General features: G+C 41.6%; 2 protein-coding genes across 2 annotated transcripts in view; one reads left to right on the forward strand and one right to left on the reverse strand.

The window, feature by feature from the left end:
• The window catches only part of FREM3 (FRAS1 related extracellular matrix 3), a 108,233-nt gene extending 94,006 nt beyond the window's left edge, over positions 1 to 14,227 (forward strand). The window contains 3 exon segments of the mRNA XM_024977562.2: positions 846 to 1,097; positions 9,437 to 9,586; positions 13,810 to 14,227. Of these exon segments, the coding sequence (XP_024833330.1) occupies positions 846 to 1,097; positions 9,437 to 9,586; positions 13,810 to 14,084 (677 nt within the window). The 3' untranslated portion in view covers positions 14,085 to 14,227.
• Positions 14,228 to 19,094: 4,867 nt separating this feature from the next.
• The window catches only part of SMARCA5 (SWI/SNF related, matrix associated, actin dependent regulator of chromatin, subfamily a, member 5), a 37,578-nt gene continuing 37,204 nt past the window's right edge, over positions 19,095 to 19,468 (reverse strand). The window contains 1 exon segment of the mRNA NM_001105416.1: positions 19,095 to 19,391. Within this exon segment, the coding sequence (NP_001098886.1) occupies positions 19,326 to 19,391 (66 nt within the window). The 3' untranslated portion in view covers positions 19,095 to 19,325.

Here is a 19,468-nt window from a genome sequence, read left to right on the forward strand (position 1 = left end):
AAACAAAACTTATTCAGTATATACCCTTTTCAAAGATTCTGATGCTGGGAAAGACTGAGGGCAGGAAGAGAAAGGAATGACAAAGGATGAGATGGTTGGATGGGATCACTGACTCACTGGACATGAGTTTGAGCAAAACTCTGGGAGATGGTGAAGGACAGGGAAGCCTGGCGTGCTGCAGTCCATAGGGTCGCAAAGAGTCGGGCATGACTGAGCAGCTGAACAACAACAGTAGTTCAAAGACCACTAACTGTGAATCGTGCCAGAATATCCGGGTCTGTTTTAAAAGTCTTCTAATTACCATATTAATATTCATGACTGTAAGAGATAAGTGTGCCTTATAATTCAGAGAGCTGTTATTTTAAAAATGCCACTTCCTGGTGGCTCAGACAATAAAGAATCTGCGTGCAATGCAGGGGTCCTGGATTCAATCCATGGGTCAGGAAGACCCCCTGGAGAAAGGAATGGCTACCCCAAGAATACCCAGTATTCTGACCTAGAGAATTCCATGGACGAAGGAGTCTGGCGGGCTACAGTCGAACACGAGTCAAACACGACAGCAACTATTCTCATTCTCTATTATCTAAAAATAGTTTGAAGACCCCATGGGGAACAGGTTTCCTGTTTAGAATTGTTTCTTCTGGTCTCATCTTGAAAGGAGTTTGACGTTTCTACTTGTTCAAGAGCTGCATTGCAAGCCAGGTAAAGGGATCTACAGTTTTTTGCACGTAACTGTAGTGGTGTGTTTGGAAATCATTATAGAAGCTCTTTTCGTCATTACTCAGAAAAAAAAAAAAAAGAATTGTTTCTTCTTACTTTCTCTGTTCTATCTCCTGTCTCCATAGGTTCTGCCATAGGCACCCTTTCTTCTTCAGGGTTATCTTTCTCTGACTACATCTCACGTCCAAAAGACCACACCAGCAGCCTCCATTTTGACAAGGATGAGGCTGAGAACACCTGCCAAGTCCTGATCATCAATGACTCTCTTTATGAAGAGGAGGAATCCTTCAGCGTTTCACTGAGCCTGCCAAAGGGAGGGCAACTGGGGGCCAAATTCCCCACCGCCAAGGTGATAATTCTGGCTGACTGTGATGATGGTAAGCCTATTTCCTGTTTTCTACTCTTGGTAATAGCTGCTTTCTTCTCATCCTTTCCCTAAACAGTTAAAAGATAAATCAAGCTTAAATGACCTATGAAAGAAATTGTTGATGTTGCTCCTTCTCTAACATCTCTGAGTGGCTTTTCAGATACATAGTTATCACCAATACCAAGGACAATGCAGCGATGTAGAAAGATTAAATATTTGTGTGTGAGTGTGTTAAATTATTTTTAAAAAGCACATTCCAAGGAAGTGACCTAAGACTTAAGGAAGCCAAGAAGAGGACTAACTTAAATGTCTGATCACTCAACCAGGACTGCTCCACCCGACACTCATCTTAGCAGTCCAAGGAGCCTCCCTCCCAACAATGGGAACATGAGTCTACAAGTGGGACAAGGGTGCCATGAAGCTCCCATGTGTAGGCATGCAGATCTCTTTTCCTAGCTCTACCCGGCTGGGAGTTTGGCTCTAGTCCCAGCTGAAGCACAGAGCCAGACAAGAATAGGATGCTCTTCACTCCTCGAAACCAACCCCTCCCAACCCCTGACTCCCAATACCACGCCCAGTATTACTTTCTTAGTAATTGCTCTTTCTACAAGAGGCACTTTTAAGAGAAAATATTGATAAAGACAAGGACAGCATCTGACTATTTTATAATGAGTCTCAAATTAGATTGACCACTTCATCTCTCAAATATACCTCTGTCAGGATTTGAGTGGCTGTGAGTTGCTGTGTTCAGATCTAGATAGGATCAGATTGGGTGGCTATCACAGACCCAAAATTTGTGTGAATGCATAGATACAGTGCAGAGCTTCCATGAAACTGAGAGTCGTGTCAAGAGATAAACCAGGTGGAGCAGAGGTTGAAGAGTGTATGTGCTCTTTAGTTGGGGATGAAAATTTATCATGTATTATATCATTCTGGGGCTTCCCTGGTGGCTCAGATGGTAAAGAATCTGCCTGCAAACAGGAGACCCAGGTTTGATCCCTGGGTCAGAAAGATCCCCTGGAAAAGGAAATGGCAGCCCACTATAGTATTTTTGCCTGGAAATCCCACAGACAGCAGAGCCTGGAGGGCTACAGTCCAAGGGGTCCTATTGTTCTAGGACAAAGGAAAACATGAGTGAGATTAAAGTTGTTTGGTTTTTGTTTGTTTGGTCTCCTAAATTTTGTTTGTTGATATTACATCCTGTGGACAAGATCTCAGAATGCTGTGAAAGGCCAATTTTGCTCTACTTAAAAAAAAAAAAAATTGCCAGGGACAAAGTTCAGTTCCCAAATATACTTTTACAAGTCTCAAGAGAAGAATAAGTATAGACTCTGATGTCTATACCAGGGCTTCCCTGGTAGCTCAGACGGTAAAGCATCTGCCTACAAGGCAGGAGACCTGGCTTTGATCCCTGGGTCAGGAAGATCCCCTGGAGAAGGAAATGGCAACCCACTCCAGTATTCATGCCTGGAAAATCCCATGGACCGAGGAGCCTGGTAGGCTACAGTGCACAGGGTTGCAAAGAGTCAGACACAACCGAGTGACTTCACTTCACTTCTGATGTCTATGCATTCTCCATTGTGTAATTTCTTTTCAAAAATTGCCCCCTTAGAATTAAGATAACTATCGTTTTTCTTAAAATAATGCATATGACAGTTCAATATAAAAAATGCTAACAACTCAATCAAAAAATAAGCAGATCTAAATAGACATTTCTCCAAAGAGAACATACCGATGGCCAATAAACACATGAAAAAATGCTCAACGTCACTATTAGAAATGGCAAGTCAAAACTACAGTGAGACATCACCTCACTCCAGTCAGAATGACCATCATCAAAAAGCCTATATCTAATAAATGCTGGAGAGGGTGTGGAGAAAAAGAAGCCCTCCTATGCTGTTAGTGGGAATGTAAATTGGTGTAGCCACTGCGGAGAACAGTATGGAGGTCCCTTAAGAAATCAAAAACACAGTTGTCATATGATCCCGCATTCCTACTTCTGGCTATGTATCTGGAGAAAATTGTAATTCAAAAAGATACATGCTTCCCAGTGTTGACTGCAGCACTGTTTACAGTAGCCAAGACATGGAAGCAACCTCAACGTCCATCAGCAGATGAGTGGATAAAGATGTGGTGTGTATATACATACCACGGAATATTGCTCAGTATACTCAATTTTCAGTATACTCAAGTAGAAATTTAGAATTTCCATTCTATTCTCTGTGAAACCAAAGAGATATTAAGGACTGTCTACCAAGAACAAATTTTGCCATTCATGATACCAGTGGTTCCTTTGAATGGTGCCATTATATTTTGGCCTTGAGGAAACAACCACAGTGATTACTAGCACACCTACTACGTGATGCTAATCGTTTGGACTACTTTTGTGAAATGATAAGTCCCCTAATTCAGCATTTAAGCAAAAACACTGATCAAATTCGATCACATCTCAGGAAGTAGTTCCATCGCCCTTTCAGCCAGGAATGAAAACATGTGTCCTACAAAACTGACTACTTGAAAGAAATTGGGAAAATTCCACACTCATTTTCCAGGGTTAGCATTTGTGTCTAGTAGGCCAGTCTGCTGCTGCTGCTGCTGCTAAGTCGCTTCAGTCATGTCCGACTCTGTGCGACCCCATAGACGGCAGCCCACCAGGCTCCTCCATCCCTGGGATTCTCCAGGCAAGAACACTGGAGTGGGTGCCATTGCCTTCTCCAGAAACTTGTACACTAGCGACTCCTAAATCTCCAGCCCTGACTTGATTCTCGAACTCCGGATTCACACATTAACACCTTTCCACCCCTAGCCAAGACTGTTTCCTCTCCTATCTTCCCAACTGAGTTTATGAAGATCCCATCCCCACTCTGGCAGGGCATCCTAGAAGCTACCTACGTCCAATCACTGGATGCTGCTCAGGACACTGACTACATCCATCTCTCCCACTCCATCATCATGTCCCACTCCATTACTGGTATATACATCAGAGAACATTTCAAACCATTCTCATGTCTCACCTGGATAATTGCAATAGCTTCCTAATTAGTAGCCCTAGCTCTTCCTTAAATCTGTGGCCCAAACCGAAGTTGTATAGATGTACAGAAAACAAACAAAAAAACCAACCACCTTTCCACTACTTAAAATTGGCCCCTATATTTTTGTGTATGGTGTTAGAAAGTGTTTTAGTTTCATTCTTTTACAAGTGGCTGACCAGTTTTCCCAGCACCACTTGTTAAAGAGATTGTCTTTAATCCATTGTATATTCTTGCCTCCTTTGTCAAAGATAAGGTGTCCCTAGGTGCGTGGATTTATCTCTGGGCTTTCTATTTTGTTCCATTGATCTACATTTCTGTCTTTGTGCCAGTACCATACGGTCTTGATGACTGTGGCTTTGTAGTAGAGCCTGAAGTCAGGCAGGTTGATTCCTCCAGTTCCATCCTTCTTTCTCAAAATAAACTCAAAATGGATTAAATATCTAAACTTAAGAATGGAAACTATAACACTCCTAGAGGAGAACATAGACAAAATACTCTCTGACACAAATCACAGCAGGATCCTCTATGACCTCCCAGAATATTGGAAATAAAAGCAAAAATAAACAAATGGGACCTAATTAAAATGAAAAGCTTCTGCACAACACAGGAAACTATAAGCAAGGTGAAAAGACAGCCTTCAGAATGGGAGGAAATAATAGCAAATGAAGCAACTGACAAAGAATTAATCTCAAAAATATACAAGCAGCTCCTGCAGCTCAATTCCAGAAAAACAAATGACCCAATCAAAAAATGGCCCAAAGAACTAAACAGACATTTCTCCAAAGAAGACATATAATCGCTAACAAACACATGAAAAGATGCTCAACATCACTCATTATCAGAGAAATGCAAATCAAAAGCACAATGAGGTACCATCTCACACCAGTCAGAATGGCTGCGATCCAAAAGTCTACAAGCAATAAATGCTGGAGAGGGTGTGGAGAAAAGGGAACCCTCTTACACTGCTGGTGGGAATGCAAACTAGTACAGCCACTATGGAGAACAGTGGGGAGATTCCTTAAAAAACTGGAAATAGAACTGCCATACGACCCAGCAATCCCACTGCTGGACATACGTACCAAGGAAACCAGAATCGAAAGAGACACGTGCACCCCAATGTTCATCGCAGCAGTGTTTACAATAGCCAGGACATGGAAGCAACCTAGATGTCCATCAGCAGACGAATGGATAAGAAAGCTGTGGTACATATACACAGTGGAATATTACTCAGCCATTAAAAATAATGCATTTGAATCAGTTCTAATGAGGTGGATGAAACTGGAGCCTATTATACACAGTGAAGTAAGCCAGAAGGAAAAACGCCAATACAGTATACTAACGCATATATATGGAATTTAGAAAGATGGTAACGATGACCCTGTATGAGAGACAGCAAAAGAGACACAGATGTATAGAACAGTCTTTTGGACTCTGTGGGAGAGGGTGAGGGTGGGATGATTTGGGAGAATGGCATTGAAACATGTATAATATCATATATGAAATGAATCACCAGTCCAGGTTTGATGCATGATACAGGATGCTTGGGGCTAGTGCACTGGGACAACCCAGAGGGATGGTATGGGGAGGGAGGTGGGAATGGGGTTCAGGATGGGGAACACGTGTACACCTGGGGCAGATTCATATCGATGTATAGCAAAACCAATAGAATATTGTAAAGTAATTAGCCTCCAATTAAAATAAATAAATTTTTAAAAATTAAAAAAATTGGCCCCTATATTCTAAGGAGAGTCTAGAAAGTGAAGTCCTATCTACTTAAAGTGGATCCAAGTTTCTGTAGGCTCTGATTTCTCCCTTCCTCTCAAAACTCATCCCCTCATTCATCTACTCTCACCTTAAACGTTTCCAAGAAATGCCCTCTTTTATTCCTTCCCAAACACTAGGCTTGTCATGCTTCTGGGCCTTTCTTTTTCATATGAGCCACTCTGTTAGGAACATTCTTCCCACTATTCTCATGGATCAATTCTCATTCATTCTTTGAGCCTAGCACAGTTATTGTCTTCCAAGACTCCTCCTTCTGAGCCTTGAGGTGGTCCCTTCTTTTGTCAGCGCACTCAGGGTTAGCTGATGGGCATCAGAGTGGCTGCCCCATAGTCAGAACACATAGAGGATGCTCAAAAGATGTCTGTTTAGCTGAACTAAAAAACATTAAACTTAACTTCATGAAACCAGATGTTAAAAAACTGATACTGACTCATTGGCATTGCCTATCCCTTTTCTAAAGATCCAGAAACTGTTGAAATGAACTGTTCCAGAGTTTTTCTAGTGATTCTTCTAGTGAAACCCTCGTTTCCAGAATCTATTTTGTCTTCCGAGGTAATTGAGAAAACATCTCCCAGTCTTCCGTCTCTTGGCCTCTCTCCTGTTCAGGGTGGTTTGGCAAAGTTTAACAACAGTGTGTCTGTTCCTTCACCTGTTAAGTCCTCTTTGGACCTTGGTATGAAATTTCTCTGAATCTGCACAGTGAACTCATTTTTAAATGATGGTCATATCTCTCTCGAAAGTTTCCCTTTCCACTTTGTCGCATTTCTTTTTCTTATTTCCATTTAAAGGGCATTTTCTTTTAAAGTAGAGAAAAGCACAGCTATGGCTGTAGAATCCATTTAACATAAGTGGTCAAAACACTCTACTCTAATAACTGCCCACCCATAAGAATCATTGTCAGCATCTCAGTTTTTTAAACAGACCTTGAGTGACAACTACTTAGAGATACTGCTGGGCTGCACAGGGCATCTCTTTCCTCTATTTGAACAAATCTCCTTATGCTCAGTATACAGAGCATCTCAGAAGAATTTCGCGATTTTTCTTCTAAGTGACGCTGTCCTCCTCTTACATCCTGTATTTTAAAGTATTCAGAGAGGCTTGATTCTTACATTTTTTTTCTGAACAGTGACATAACTCAATTTTTTTTTAATCTTTCTTACCTTTATCCCTTCCCTAATACCACACAGAGTAAATTCTCTGCTAAATAAGCAGATCCGTTAGTCTCAACTTTAAAAAAATATAATTTGTAGTAAGTTCAAAGTATATCAGAAGTGAATTAAAATTAGCCACTCGACAAATTCTTGAATATAACACACCAACCAAACTGTTTCTAAGGGGATGTGGAATGTGGTCGCTGGTCTTGAGCCATTGGTAAGGCTCTGATAATACAGAACAGCGTGTGAGAATGGCAGCTTTAACATTTTAACTCTTTAAAGAGGTGCTAAATCACGAGACCACGATAAGGCTAAAGTGTGTCACCTACAATGTGGAGGAAACTGGCTGTATCTGGAAAACCTCAGTGTAGGAGATATGCTGATTAGTTGCTCTCATAGATAAGCAAACAAGAGGGAGTGCATTAGGATGAGGCAGTATCCCTAGAGTATATCAAGCAAAGGATGCAGGAGGCTTGTCCTGGACCAGATGTGAGCCACGTGCGCAGAAGAGATCCAGAATGGACCTGTCTCAGGCTTGTCCAATAGCACCATCTAGAGGGATGAACAATCCCCACAGAAGCACCACCAAATGCTAATTAATGAGGAAGGATTAATGATCAGCCAGGATAGGGATGCAGACTGAAGGGCCTTAGCACGCACACATCCTTAACAAGCAGATGGCAGATGAGAAGTACCATGGGAATGAGAGATCTCCAAAGAACACACCAAAGTGCCCATGAGAAACAGAATCTGCTCGCTTCCAATCTTCTAAGACCCAAGAGTGTGGTCACCATGATAAAACCCATCAAGATCTTGTCTGCTTCTCTTGTCCACCCTGTTTCCTGTCCAAGCTTAGAGGTATCCGAAACATCAGCCAGCAACAATGGAGGGGTGGAGTGAAACTTCTGAGTCAGAAAGAGAGGATGGGGACTTCACTGGTCTAAGTGGCTAAGACTTGGTGTATTTCCAATGCTGGGGGTCTGGTCTCCACCCCTGGTCAGGGAACTAGATCCCACCTGCAGCAACTAAAGATCCTGCTTGCCACATATAAGACCCAATGCAGCCAAAAAAAGAAATAAAAATGTTTACGAGAGAATGATCTCCCCACACACTTTTCTGAGTGCAGACCCCCACCTGTGATGCAGCCGAGGACAGCAAATAGCAAGAGTGACCCATCAGTGCAATTAGTGAGCTGTGCAAAGTGTCAGGCGAGCACGGGATAAGGAACAACTTCCCCCTTAAGGGCATATATGGCCTCCCAGGAGCTTCCCAGGGGACACTAGTGGTAAAGAACCCGATGGCCAACGCAGGAGACATAAGAGACACGGGTTTGATCCCTGGGTCAGGAAGAGAGCATGGCAACCCAATCCAGTATTCATGCCTGGAGAATCCCATGGATCAACGAGCCCGGCAGGCTACACAGCACATAGGATCGCAGAGTCGGACACGACTGAGCGACTTAGCATGCATGCGTGCACATGACCTCCCAGAGCAGGTTACTCAAAGTCTTACAAAAGGAGTGTGTGAAATTAACATGTTGAGAAGGGAGTTTCAGCTCTGAAGACATCACCAGTGAAGATGGAGGCCCTGACTGCGTGCTGTGCTGGCTGCCTGGAGAACTGTTCTGTGTAACAGGCTCACAGGGCAGAGGGCCAGGAATGGTACGTGAAGACTCCAGAAAGAACGGACGCTAGTCAGGTTATGAGAGCTCTGGCGCGCTGCCGTCAAACGTCTGGTAAAACTCTCTGCAGCATGAAGAGATCTGCTAAAATGCATCCTGGGTAAATCTGCTTGTTACAGTGGGTTTCTACCTTCCAAAATCCACGTCCACTTTCACCTGCTCTCAGAGTCTGATGCCCACCCTGGCCGCCCTCAGCCTTCTATTCTAGGGGACCCCTTTTTTTGCCTTTGGGGGTAGTAGTTCAGGAATAGAATTGGTCTGTCTTTGTGACAAACTTATGGGATAAGGTGCAGCAGCAGACGCCGAGTTCAAGGCCCCTGGCTGGACTGTGCCTCGACATGAAGGGCCCTTCTCCCTTGAGAAAAAAAGCCTCCCTAGTTCCCCACCATCTTTTCCCAAACGATAGCTGGCTTGCCAGAGTTACAGCTAGTTGACCAATTTCCCCCAACTGGGAAACTTCTTTGCATGACAGATCTCTCTTAAAGGAGGAAAATGAATAGAATTCTGATTTTCTAAGCCGTCATGGCATGAGACTCCTCCTGGATGTGGTCGTGTGTGTGTGTTGCCTGTTTCCTCTCGAGCCTGTGGGACCTATCAAGTCTGGTGACTGTGACAAATGCCCAGGCTCCCGAGGGGCCAGAGGAGACAAGAGTCCTGGGAGGCAGCAGCATTCTTAATTTGTCCCTTCATGTCTCCCCAGAGCCTGCCCTGCACTTTGGAGATGCTGAATATCACGTTGATCAAAGTGCTGGCTCTGTGGAGGTTTGTGTCCGGAGGACAGGCACGGACCTTTCCCAAGCGTCCTCTGTCACCGTGCGCTCCAAGAGAAGAGAGCTGGCCTCAGCAGAAGGTAAGCAGCCCATTTTTAAAATGTGTCACCATCCTGACATTCGTCTAGTCTGTTCAAGTGTACCATGCCAAGTCTTTGTGGAGAGGCTCTGATTTAAATTTTCTCCTCCCTTGCCTTATAGAATGACTTCTGCTATTTACGCAAGAAACAGAATATTCAAGTAGCAGCCTTATATGACTTGTTGATTCGTTCATTAACTACTTAGGAAAGTGAAGTCGCTCAGTTGTGTCTGACTCTTTGCTACTCCATGGACTGTAGCCTACCAGGCTCCTCTGTGTATGGGATTTCCCAGCACGCGTACTAGAGTGGGTTGCCATTTCCTTCTCCAGGAGATCTTCCCTACCCAGGGATTGAACCTGGGTCTCTCGCATTGTAGGCAGATGCTTTACTGTCTGAGCCACCAGGGAAGTCCCATTAACTACTTGCTTGGGTCCAAATTAACCTTCCGAAGTTAAGAATATTCACTGCGACAACCTAGAGGGGTAGGTAGAATGGGGTGGGAAGTGGAGACAGACTCAAGAGGGAGGGGACATAAGGATATCCATGTTGATGTATTGGCATAAAACAATATGGTGAAGCAATTACGCTCCAATTAAAAATAAATACATTTTTAAAAAGGAATTTTTGTAGGACTTCCCTGGTGACCCAGCAGGTAAGAATCCACCTGCCAAGGCAGGGGACATGGGTTCCATCTCTGGGCCAGGGAGACTGCATACGCCGCGAGGCAGCTAAGCCTGTGCACCACGACTACTGAGCCCACGTGCCCTAGAGGCTGTGCTCCCCAGCGAGAGGAGCCACACAGTGAGGAGCCCATTCCCTGCAACTAGAGAATGCTTGTGCGGAGTAACAAGGGCCAGCACAGCGCAAAATAATTAATTTAAAAAAGAATATGTGTAGAGACTAGAAGCTGCTCATAAACACTATGTCATACCAAGGTGTACCCGAGATGACTGAGCAGGTATACCAGCTCCTGGGAGAACCCAGGTACCTACTGGCCCCCCGGGAGGTTAGGAGGCTGTCACTTCTGACTCTCCAGCATTTTCCTTGGCTTCAAGCAGCATGTTCTCACACCCCACTCCCCTTTGCCTTTCTTGATGTGGACAAGCAAAGCCTGGCTGGCAGTATAGTTAAATGGTTCTGAACATCACTTTCTCTGTGTTGAAACTGTCACCTGCTTTACCAACCAAAACAAATAAACAAAGGAAAAAAAAAAACAAAACACAGTAGGATTCAGGAAGAGACAGGGAAATTTCCATCTGCATTGAAATCCACATTTTTTCCATTGCTAACAGGGACCTTAATCTCCTGGGATGTGACAGGCAGCATAATTCAGGATTAGTATTGTACAGTCCAAGACAATTGAGGATATGTTAAGATAAAAACTAAAAGCACAAATCTTGCAAATATAACTCAGCAATCTTAACACCTACAGGCACTGACAGGATGTGCAGAGAAAATGTGTCTAAGAAAATGCACACCCGGGTTCAACATGTGCCCGCGACAGTTAAGGGAACTGAAGACAACTTGCTCTGGGGAGAATCACCATATTGTAACACGTCAGTGAATATATCCCATCATATTGTGCTGACACCACTGGAGCTCCTTCTGTTCTTTTGTTGTTGTCTTGCTTTTTTTTTTGGCTTTTCTTTATTCCCTCCTTCTTCGCTTAATTTTCAGGCCAGGCTCTTTCTCACTCTATGTATTTGTGAAACCAAAAGTGAATAGACCAGTTGGCTCCTTGGATTCTTTTTATGGTTAGGAAAAAAATTAAAATTTATTTAGGTGAATTCGTTTTCATACCAGTAATGACCCTCTGCTAGCCCTCAGGGAGGGATGGACAGATAGAAGTGATCTATGCTTGAAGTCATAACTCATAGGTTTGAACAGGAGCTGTGCAGAAGTAACAGTTTAGACTTGATAATCTCTAGAGTCTAGAAAATACTTGACATCTGCTCAGGTTGATGAATTAACAATAATAATGATGCACCCATATGTATATCATTATTTATGACATAAAAGTGATTATAATTTATATGTACTGAATGCTTGCTATTTGACACTCTGTGCTAGCATCCTTGTTGTAGTATCTCTAATCTTCGCAACAACTTTGGAAAATATCAACAATCTTCTCCATTTTGGTGTTAAAGAAATTGAGACTCAAACAATGAAATAGTTTATACAAGTAAACAGCAGAATTAACATGTGAACCCAAACTCAGAAGATCCCAAATCCCCTTTCCTTTACTCTCCTGCCTTTGTGCTTTTTCACCATTTTGTTTTTTTCATAATGTAATTATCTCAAACTTACAGAAAAGTAATAGGTGCAGTAAAAGGAAAAAAACACGTCCATTGAGAGCAGGTTGCCAATAAATCTGGAACCATCTCTTCAAAAATGTGGAGGCCAACTCCTATAGAGACATTCTCCTGTGTACCCACAATACAAGCTTGAAATCAGGGTACTGATACATGGCTACACGCTCATCTGCAGACCTCATTCAAATTCTACCAGCTGTCCCCCAAATCATTCTTAAAGCAAAAAAGTTCAGTTCAAAATCACATTCTATTTTGTACCATGTCGTTTGGTTTTGTATACCATCTGGACAGTTTCTTGGCTTTCTTTGACTTTTATGACTTTTATATTTTTCAAGATTATAAACCAGGAGGAGGGATAAATTAGGAGTTTGGAATTAACAGATGGACACTACTATACATAAAAATAGATAGTCAACAAGGACCTCCTGTATAGTACAAAGAATTGTACTTAATAGTCTTGTAATAACCTAAATGGGAAAAGACTTTGAGAGCGAACAGATATGTATGTATGTGTAACTGAAATGTCCTGCTGTACACGTGAAACTAACACAGCATTGTCAATCAACTATGGGGCTTCCCTGGGAGCTCAGACGGTAAGGAGTCTGCTTGCATTGTAGGAGACCTGGGTTCAATCCTTGGGTCAGGAAGATCCCCTGGAGAAAGAAATGGCAACCACTCCAGTAGTCTTGCCTGGAGAATCCCATGGACAGAGGAGTTGGGTGGGCTGCCGTAACCCACCCGGCTCCTCTGTCCATGGGGTCACAGAGTTGGACACAACTATACTATACTCCAATATAAAATAAAAATTTTAAAGAAATATTACAAATTAGTTTTGTAAAATACCCACCAGGTTGGGCTTGTCTGATTTTCCTCATAATTAGATTCAGGCTCTGCATCTTCAGAAGGAATATCACAGAAATGGTACTGCCTTTTCGCTGCCTTCTAGCCAATGGTACACAATTGCAATTTATCCCGCGGTTGGTGATATTAACTTTGATCACTTGGTTAAGGTGGTATGTGCCAGGTTTCTTTACTATGAAGTTTCTTTTCTTCCTTTGTAATTAAGAAGTCTTTTTGTGTTAGTTGCTCAGTCGCATCCAATTCTTTGCAGCCCCATGGACCTGCCAGGCTCTTCTGTTCATGTGATTCTCTGGGCAAGAATTCTGGAGTGGGTTGCCATTCCCTTCTCCAGGGATCTTCCCAACCCAGGGATCAAACCCAGGTCTCCCACATTGCAGGCAGATTCTTTACCATCTGAGCCACGAGGGTAACCCCCAAGAAGTTTTTTATGGGGAGATAATTTGAGACAACGTAAATATTCTATTCTTGCATTTATTTACATATATTACTCAGGGGTTCTTCTTGTATTCTCTTTGATTATAATTTGTCATGACATTGGATGACTTTTTAAATAAATAGCAAAGAAGTGATACAATGAGGTGAGCCAGCTCACAACATGATTAATAACTGAGAAAATGGCAGGAACTTCACGGCCCAGTAAAACTGAGCAGAATATTTTAAGGTTAAACTAGATGTCTGGGAAAGGTGAATGAGTGAAACCTGGTCAAAATGAAAGTCACAATCGTGGTCTTAACAGTTCCAAATAGAAAAGGGAAATGCCTTCATTAAAACTGAAGTTGCCTTGAGAGCCTTCAGAGTATCGGTGGGATTTTTGTGGAAGTGCTTGGAAGCTGATGGAGAGCATTGGTGGGGATCGCACGTGGTGACCGATGTGTGGTGGTTGTGGCATTTTGTAGAACGTGGAAATCTCCCCTGAGGATCAAGCCAAAAAATATGAGTTTGAAGGTGCCATATACATAGGAAAATGCTAAGGACCAGCCATCTTTCTCTGAAGGAAAACTTTGGGCAGTGACTCCTGCATCTTACTCTTGGCTTTTTCTTTCCCACTAGCTGGATTAGACTACACTGGCATCAGCCAAAAACTGAACTTTGCTCCAGGAGTGCGTGTTCAGATGTTCCGAGTGACAATCCTTGCTGACCTGGGACAGCCCATCTTTGAGAGTTCAGAGCGATTTGAATTACTTCTTCAGATGCCGCTGGGTGCAGCACTTGGAGAGCCCGATAAAACCATTTTCATCAATGACACGGTCACTGACTATAAGCAGAGTGCTTGTCCTCCTTTTGGTTGTTTAAGAGAGAGGAAGCAGCCAAAACAGCTCTCCTAACAACGGCTTCCAGCTCACTACAACCCTGGGATATCAATGGTATTGTACTGTCACTGGTGTTACATACATTCTGGTGATATGCCCAAGTGTAGTGTATGAAACTGTATCAAAATATAGAGGAAGAATAAGCCTACAAAGGATTATTACACTGTGCTCTGCTTTTTCCTTTTTTCTTTTACTTTGTCACCAAGGGCAGTGAAACCCATCGTCGTCAATTAAATCAACAGTTAAGAACAAAAGGCTCAACCTTTGTCCATTGATGCTGGACAAGAAGCACATTTCAGCTAGTGATGCCTTCATTCTCTTCCAGTTTTCCAGGTTATACTGCTAAGAGTGCCCTTAGCACTCGTTCCTGACTCTCTCTCCAGATATAGGAGCTGATAAAAACAAGGGTACTCGTACTCAGCATATCACCCTGAACCATTCTAAAAAAGCCAGACTTCCTTCCAGACTGGTTCCCAGGTGGCGCAGCTTATTAGCAAACAGGAATGGAAACTGGAGGTTTGGATCCTTCAGCAGCACCATGTCCATTTTCGAGGTGCATCTGGGCTCCTGCTCTTGAGCTGCCTCATGTTACTGGCCTCCCTTCTACTCAGACGTAAGGCTGACGCCACAGATAAGAAAAATGACCTATCTGTAAGCTGCTTTAACAGCAACCAGACAGGAACTCCACTTGGTAGTGTTGGCAACTCTCAGAAGTCAGTGCACACTCTGTGCTGCAGTGTGCAAGGTCTTCTCTCCAAACTGACCTTGACCTTCCCTAGGAGATATGTTCCCACGGGGACATGTTTCTGACTTCAAACCAGATCAATCATGTCTCCAAAGTGACAATACACAGGAAAAATGTGCTGAGAATAACTTTCCATGTAAAAAAATGGTCCCCTCTGTGAAAGATGACACAATCAACCAAAATCATTCTGTCACCGAGTCCAGTTGACCACTGTCAATCCATCACATCATCCCTATAAGGAGATGATGTTCCTCTACCAAGGAACATCTCGTCTTCACTATAAAAATGAGATGACTCAGCCATCATTAATGACTCACACACTCAGCATGCTGCCTTTTAGTTTCGTAACTGGATTTATAAAATTGAGTAGAAACAAGCAAGTCACAATCCAAAGTTATGTAACATTTGTTCCATGTAAAGGAAAGGGAAAACAACAAGTGTAGCAAGAGGTACTAACTCGGTGCATCTCAAACTTCCTAAGCATCACCGGGAGGGCTTGAGACAGAAATGCAAAGCCTCCCCACCAGATTTCAGCTCAGTAAACTGGAGGACGACCTGAGCATCTGTAATTTTAACAAGCTCCCAGGTGTTTCCACTGCTGCTGTTCCTCCAACCACACAACGGTCCCAAAGTAAATGAGAGGCAATGATTATGATGCCAGTACATGACAACTCACCAGAAAAATCTCTTCTAAAATAATCCGCGGATCCAAAATTAAACATAAAAGCATTTTCGGGTTTCCCAGGTGGTGCTAGTGGTAAGGAACCCACCTGCCACTGCAAGAGACATTAAGATGCGGGTTCTATCCCTGGGTCAGGAAGATCCCCTGAAGGGCATGGCAACCCACTCCAGTATTCATGCCTAGAGAATCCCACAGACAGAGGAGCCTGGCAAGCTACAGTTCAGAGGGTTGCAGTCGGACATGACTGAAGGGACTTAGCACACTCTGAAATAATACTGATCTTCCTCACCTAAACTAAAAAATGTTACCCTGTTGCTATATTTTAATCTTCATGTTAATATGAAGATACTTATTAAGGTTTCATTATTTTGCTTTGGTAAAATTCGTTTAAAGCAGTACTTTTCAAAATTTCCTGTGCATGAATCACCTCTGAGCATCTCATTAAAGTGCAGATTCTAGTGCAGCAGGTCTGACATGAGGCCTTAGATTCTGCATTTCTAACAAGCTCCCATGTGAAGGTTTTAGTCTATCAGTGCAAGTACAAAGATGACCATGTTCTTCGTTTTCAAAATACATCAGATTCAGGGTGGTACATTTTTCCAAGTGAAACTTGCAGCACCAAGTGATACCCGAGACACAAGCAGAAAAGTGGCTTCAGAGAGAGGTATACGTGGTGAGGATAGCGGAAAGTTAACCTGATTGCTTCTGCTGTGTTCAGGGAGTGACTGCCTAAACATATGCAGTAACTTTAAACTTGCACAAATCCATGTGTGAGGGCTATGCTGTATTCTGGCTTCAGACAGACTGAGACAGGTTACGCTATTATTTTTACAGAGCTGCACCTCCCTTTAAAATGGTTACAGGAACCAGGATAATTGTGTTCTATGCCTGAAACAAGTGCATTATTTTGGACTTGACTGTCCCTTCATACTTTCCCAATTTGCACTGAGTTAATTCCCCCAACTGACAGGAACAGTGTCCAGTGTAAAGGACTGGTGGTTCCTCAGAAATGGGATTTATGTATGTTCCTTAAAATGTTACAACAACTGAATTTATCCACAACACTAAGGACACGTGGATCTTTAACTTTTTTTTTTTAAAACAAATGTACACAGAGTCAAATATTATAAAGCTTAATCACATTTGAAACAATTACTTAAAACTAACAAATTGGTATTAGCTAGTGTTCTTGCCTGGAGAATCCCAGGGACAGGGGAGCCTGGTGGGCTGCCGTCTATGGGGTCGCAGAGTCGGACACGACTGAAGTGACTTAGCAGCAGCAGTTTAATATTAACAATATTGACCCTTTTTACTGTCTATCATGTACCTGTCACACTTGACACTGAATGTTCTACAAAGACCAACATTTAGATATTCATAAATGCCACTACCCTAAATTAGGGTTTTGAGTTCAGATTAACACATTATAATGAGTATATGTAAGCCCTGCAATAAAATTAAAGCACACACTTTAAGTCTACTATATGAATTTGAAATACCCTAAATTTTAAAAAGTTTGCTATTGGAAAATTTTCCGTTTTCTTCTCCAAGGTTATATTAATATTTAAAATACTGAAGTTGAAATGATAACATTAGTTTTACTGGATACCTTCCCAATAAAATGTAATCTTCCCAACAGAGTAATACATAATTATCTATTAAATGAAATAGTCTAACAACTGACTGTGACCCTGTGGTCACCTAGGTAAACACCCAGTCTCTTCTAAGCTGGCTTTAGGACCATTCATTCCACCCATTTAAACTTTCTATTCCTCAACTGTAAATTGAGGAAATCAAATGGGTTCCAATTTTGAGTCTACTCTACCACCAATTCCTCTTTTAAAATAGTTGGTTGGGCTTAAGTGATCATTTTTCCTTACCTAGCAGTATAAATAAAAACTTGGCTTTATTCTAGATAAACGTGCAACAGTGATATCCTAACTGACCTGTGATCCACAATGCTAAATTTTGATAAATTGTTTCTTTTCATGCTTTTTTCAAGTGTTTCAATTTACACGTGTATGTCCCGGTGTCCCTGAGCTCTGAAGGACTGCAACTAGCTTCCTTTTACATTTCCACTCTCTGCCTCCCTCCCATGCCCACCACCTCCACCACCATCACACACACACAGACATGCATTAGGCTGTTTTTGTCTTGAAAACACTTCTGTGATCTCTGTAAAGTTTTCTTCAACCTTATATTTTCCCAATTATTTCTTCCAAAATAAAGCCACCACTCTTAATAGCTTTTACATGCAAAGAGTAACCATTCCTCAATTTTGCATACATTAGATCCACAATTGTTATTTTAAGAATCTAAGGTGAGAAGTCAATGGGTGGGGTGGGGGTGGGGGCACAAAACACTCACATCACTCCACAAACTGCTATAAACACTGCATTTTGCTTGACACCGACAGCAACAATCCCACTTTTTAGAAGTAAGCAGTATTAGTAATATTATAGAAACCAGCATTATAAATAGAAATCTCAATTATGTGTGGGCTGATAAAAGCAACTGATATGGGGAGGAAATCTAAGGAAAAAAGATAGCATCCTAAGGGAAAAAAGTGAATAAAAATCAAATGAGGAACGAAAATTAAAGAAATGGAAAGAAAAGACCACTTAAGGATTATAAAAGTTATATTTATTCACGATGCTACATTTATTGCATTCCCTTAGAAAAATGGAGAACTATTTATGTACCCAATTTGCACATATAAAACTTTATACAAATTATGTGTAGCACATAAAGGCCTCTGGTACAGCTAAAATCCTGACACTACAATTTGGGTAATCCTGCTTCAGGGTCTCCAGTTTATCAAGTCTGTCCATAGAAAATAAAAACTGGAATTAAGTCATTCTTACTGTTCACACTTAGAAATTATTTTAAATATAATAAAATAAAATTTTCAATTACTCTAAAACCCAAAAAAGGTTAAACCGGAAGGGGATACATTTTGTTACCAATTTCAACAGTATGACAAATTGACACCTTATTTTGGCTGGGTCTTTTTAAAAACAGAAAAAAATCATCTTAAGTTTTGACATTATCTTTCCAAGTTGTGGCTGTTTCAGAAGGTAATTTGTCAAAAATATTTACCAAACAATTAAAAAAAATAATAATAATATTCCTTTTACAAAATGGTACAATAACACCTTAAGGAACCAGAAAATACTAAATGTCTTTGGCTATACAACTAAAAGGCCATTCTTCCAAACAGAATAGGGCATATTCATCACCTCAGAACTATAGAAACAGCGCAACAGAAATATGCATAGAATTTAATGAGAATTTGTCTTGCCTTTTTTCCCCATTCTACCCATGTAATAAGCAAGGAGAATGCAATGTACATAATCTTCCTGGATGAGACTCAATAGCACTACAAAGAAGATACCCAAACTTCTGCAAAGGCAAAGTGAATTAAAACAGTTACACAACTAAGTGAAGACGGAAGGGACAAGTGTTATCTGCAATTTTCTTTTTTTAACTTGTTTGCTTCCTTTTAAGCGTCACAAGTATAGAAATTATAGCTCATAAACAAAGTCACAATCCTCACAAATGGAACTATAATAGAAAAATAAATCAAATGAAACATTTATTAATAAATGAAGCCTATTTTATTACTTCAAGTGTTAATGATAAAAAAATTTCAGCACAGCTGTTGCATTTAAAAAAGTGAATCTACATACTATGTTTCTAGCTCGGTAAACAGATGAACCTGATGTCGTTGAATGACATAACAATTGAGCATTGTACAGTACATCTTATGAAGACCCGTAAATTAAAGAACTACTGGTTTAAAGTTAGTGATTATGAAACAAATATGTATTCATAGTTTCAGCTTCTTTTTTCTTCCTCGGCCATCAGGTGCTCCGTCCATTTTACGTTTCTGTGTCTAGAAACAAACGAGAGGTTTCCTTCATCACAAGAGCGATATTAACATGAAATGTACCGGAAGACACATGATAGCAC

Source organism: Bos taurus, chromosome 17, assembly GCF_002263795.3.
Source record: "Bos taurus isolate L1 Dominette 01449 registration number 42190680 breed Hereford chromosome 17, ARS-UCD2.0, whole genome shotgun sequence".
Lineage (NCBI taxonomy): Eukaryota > Metazoa > Chordata > Mammalia > Artiodactyla > Bovidae > Bos > Bos taurus.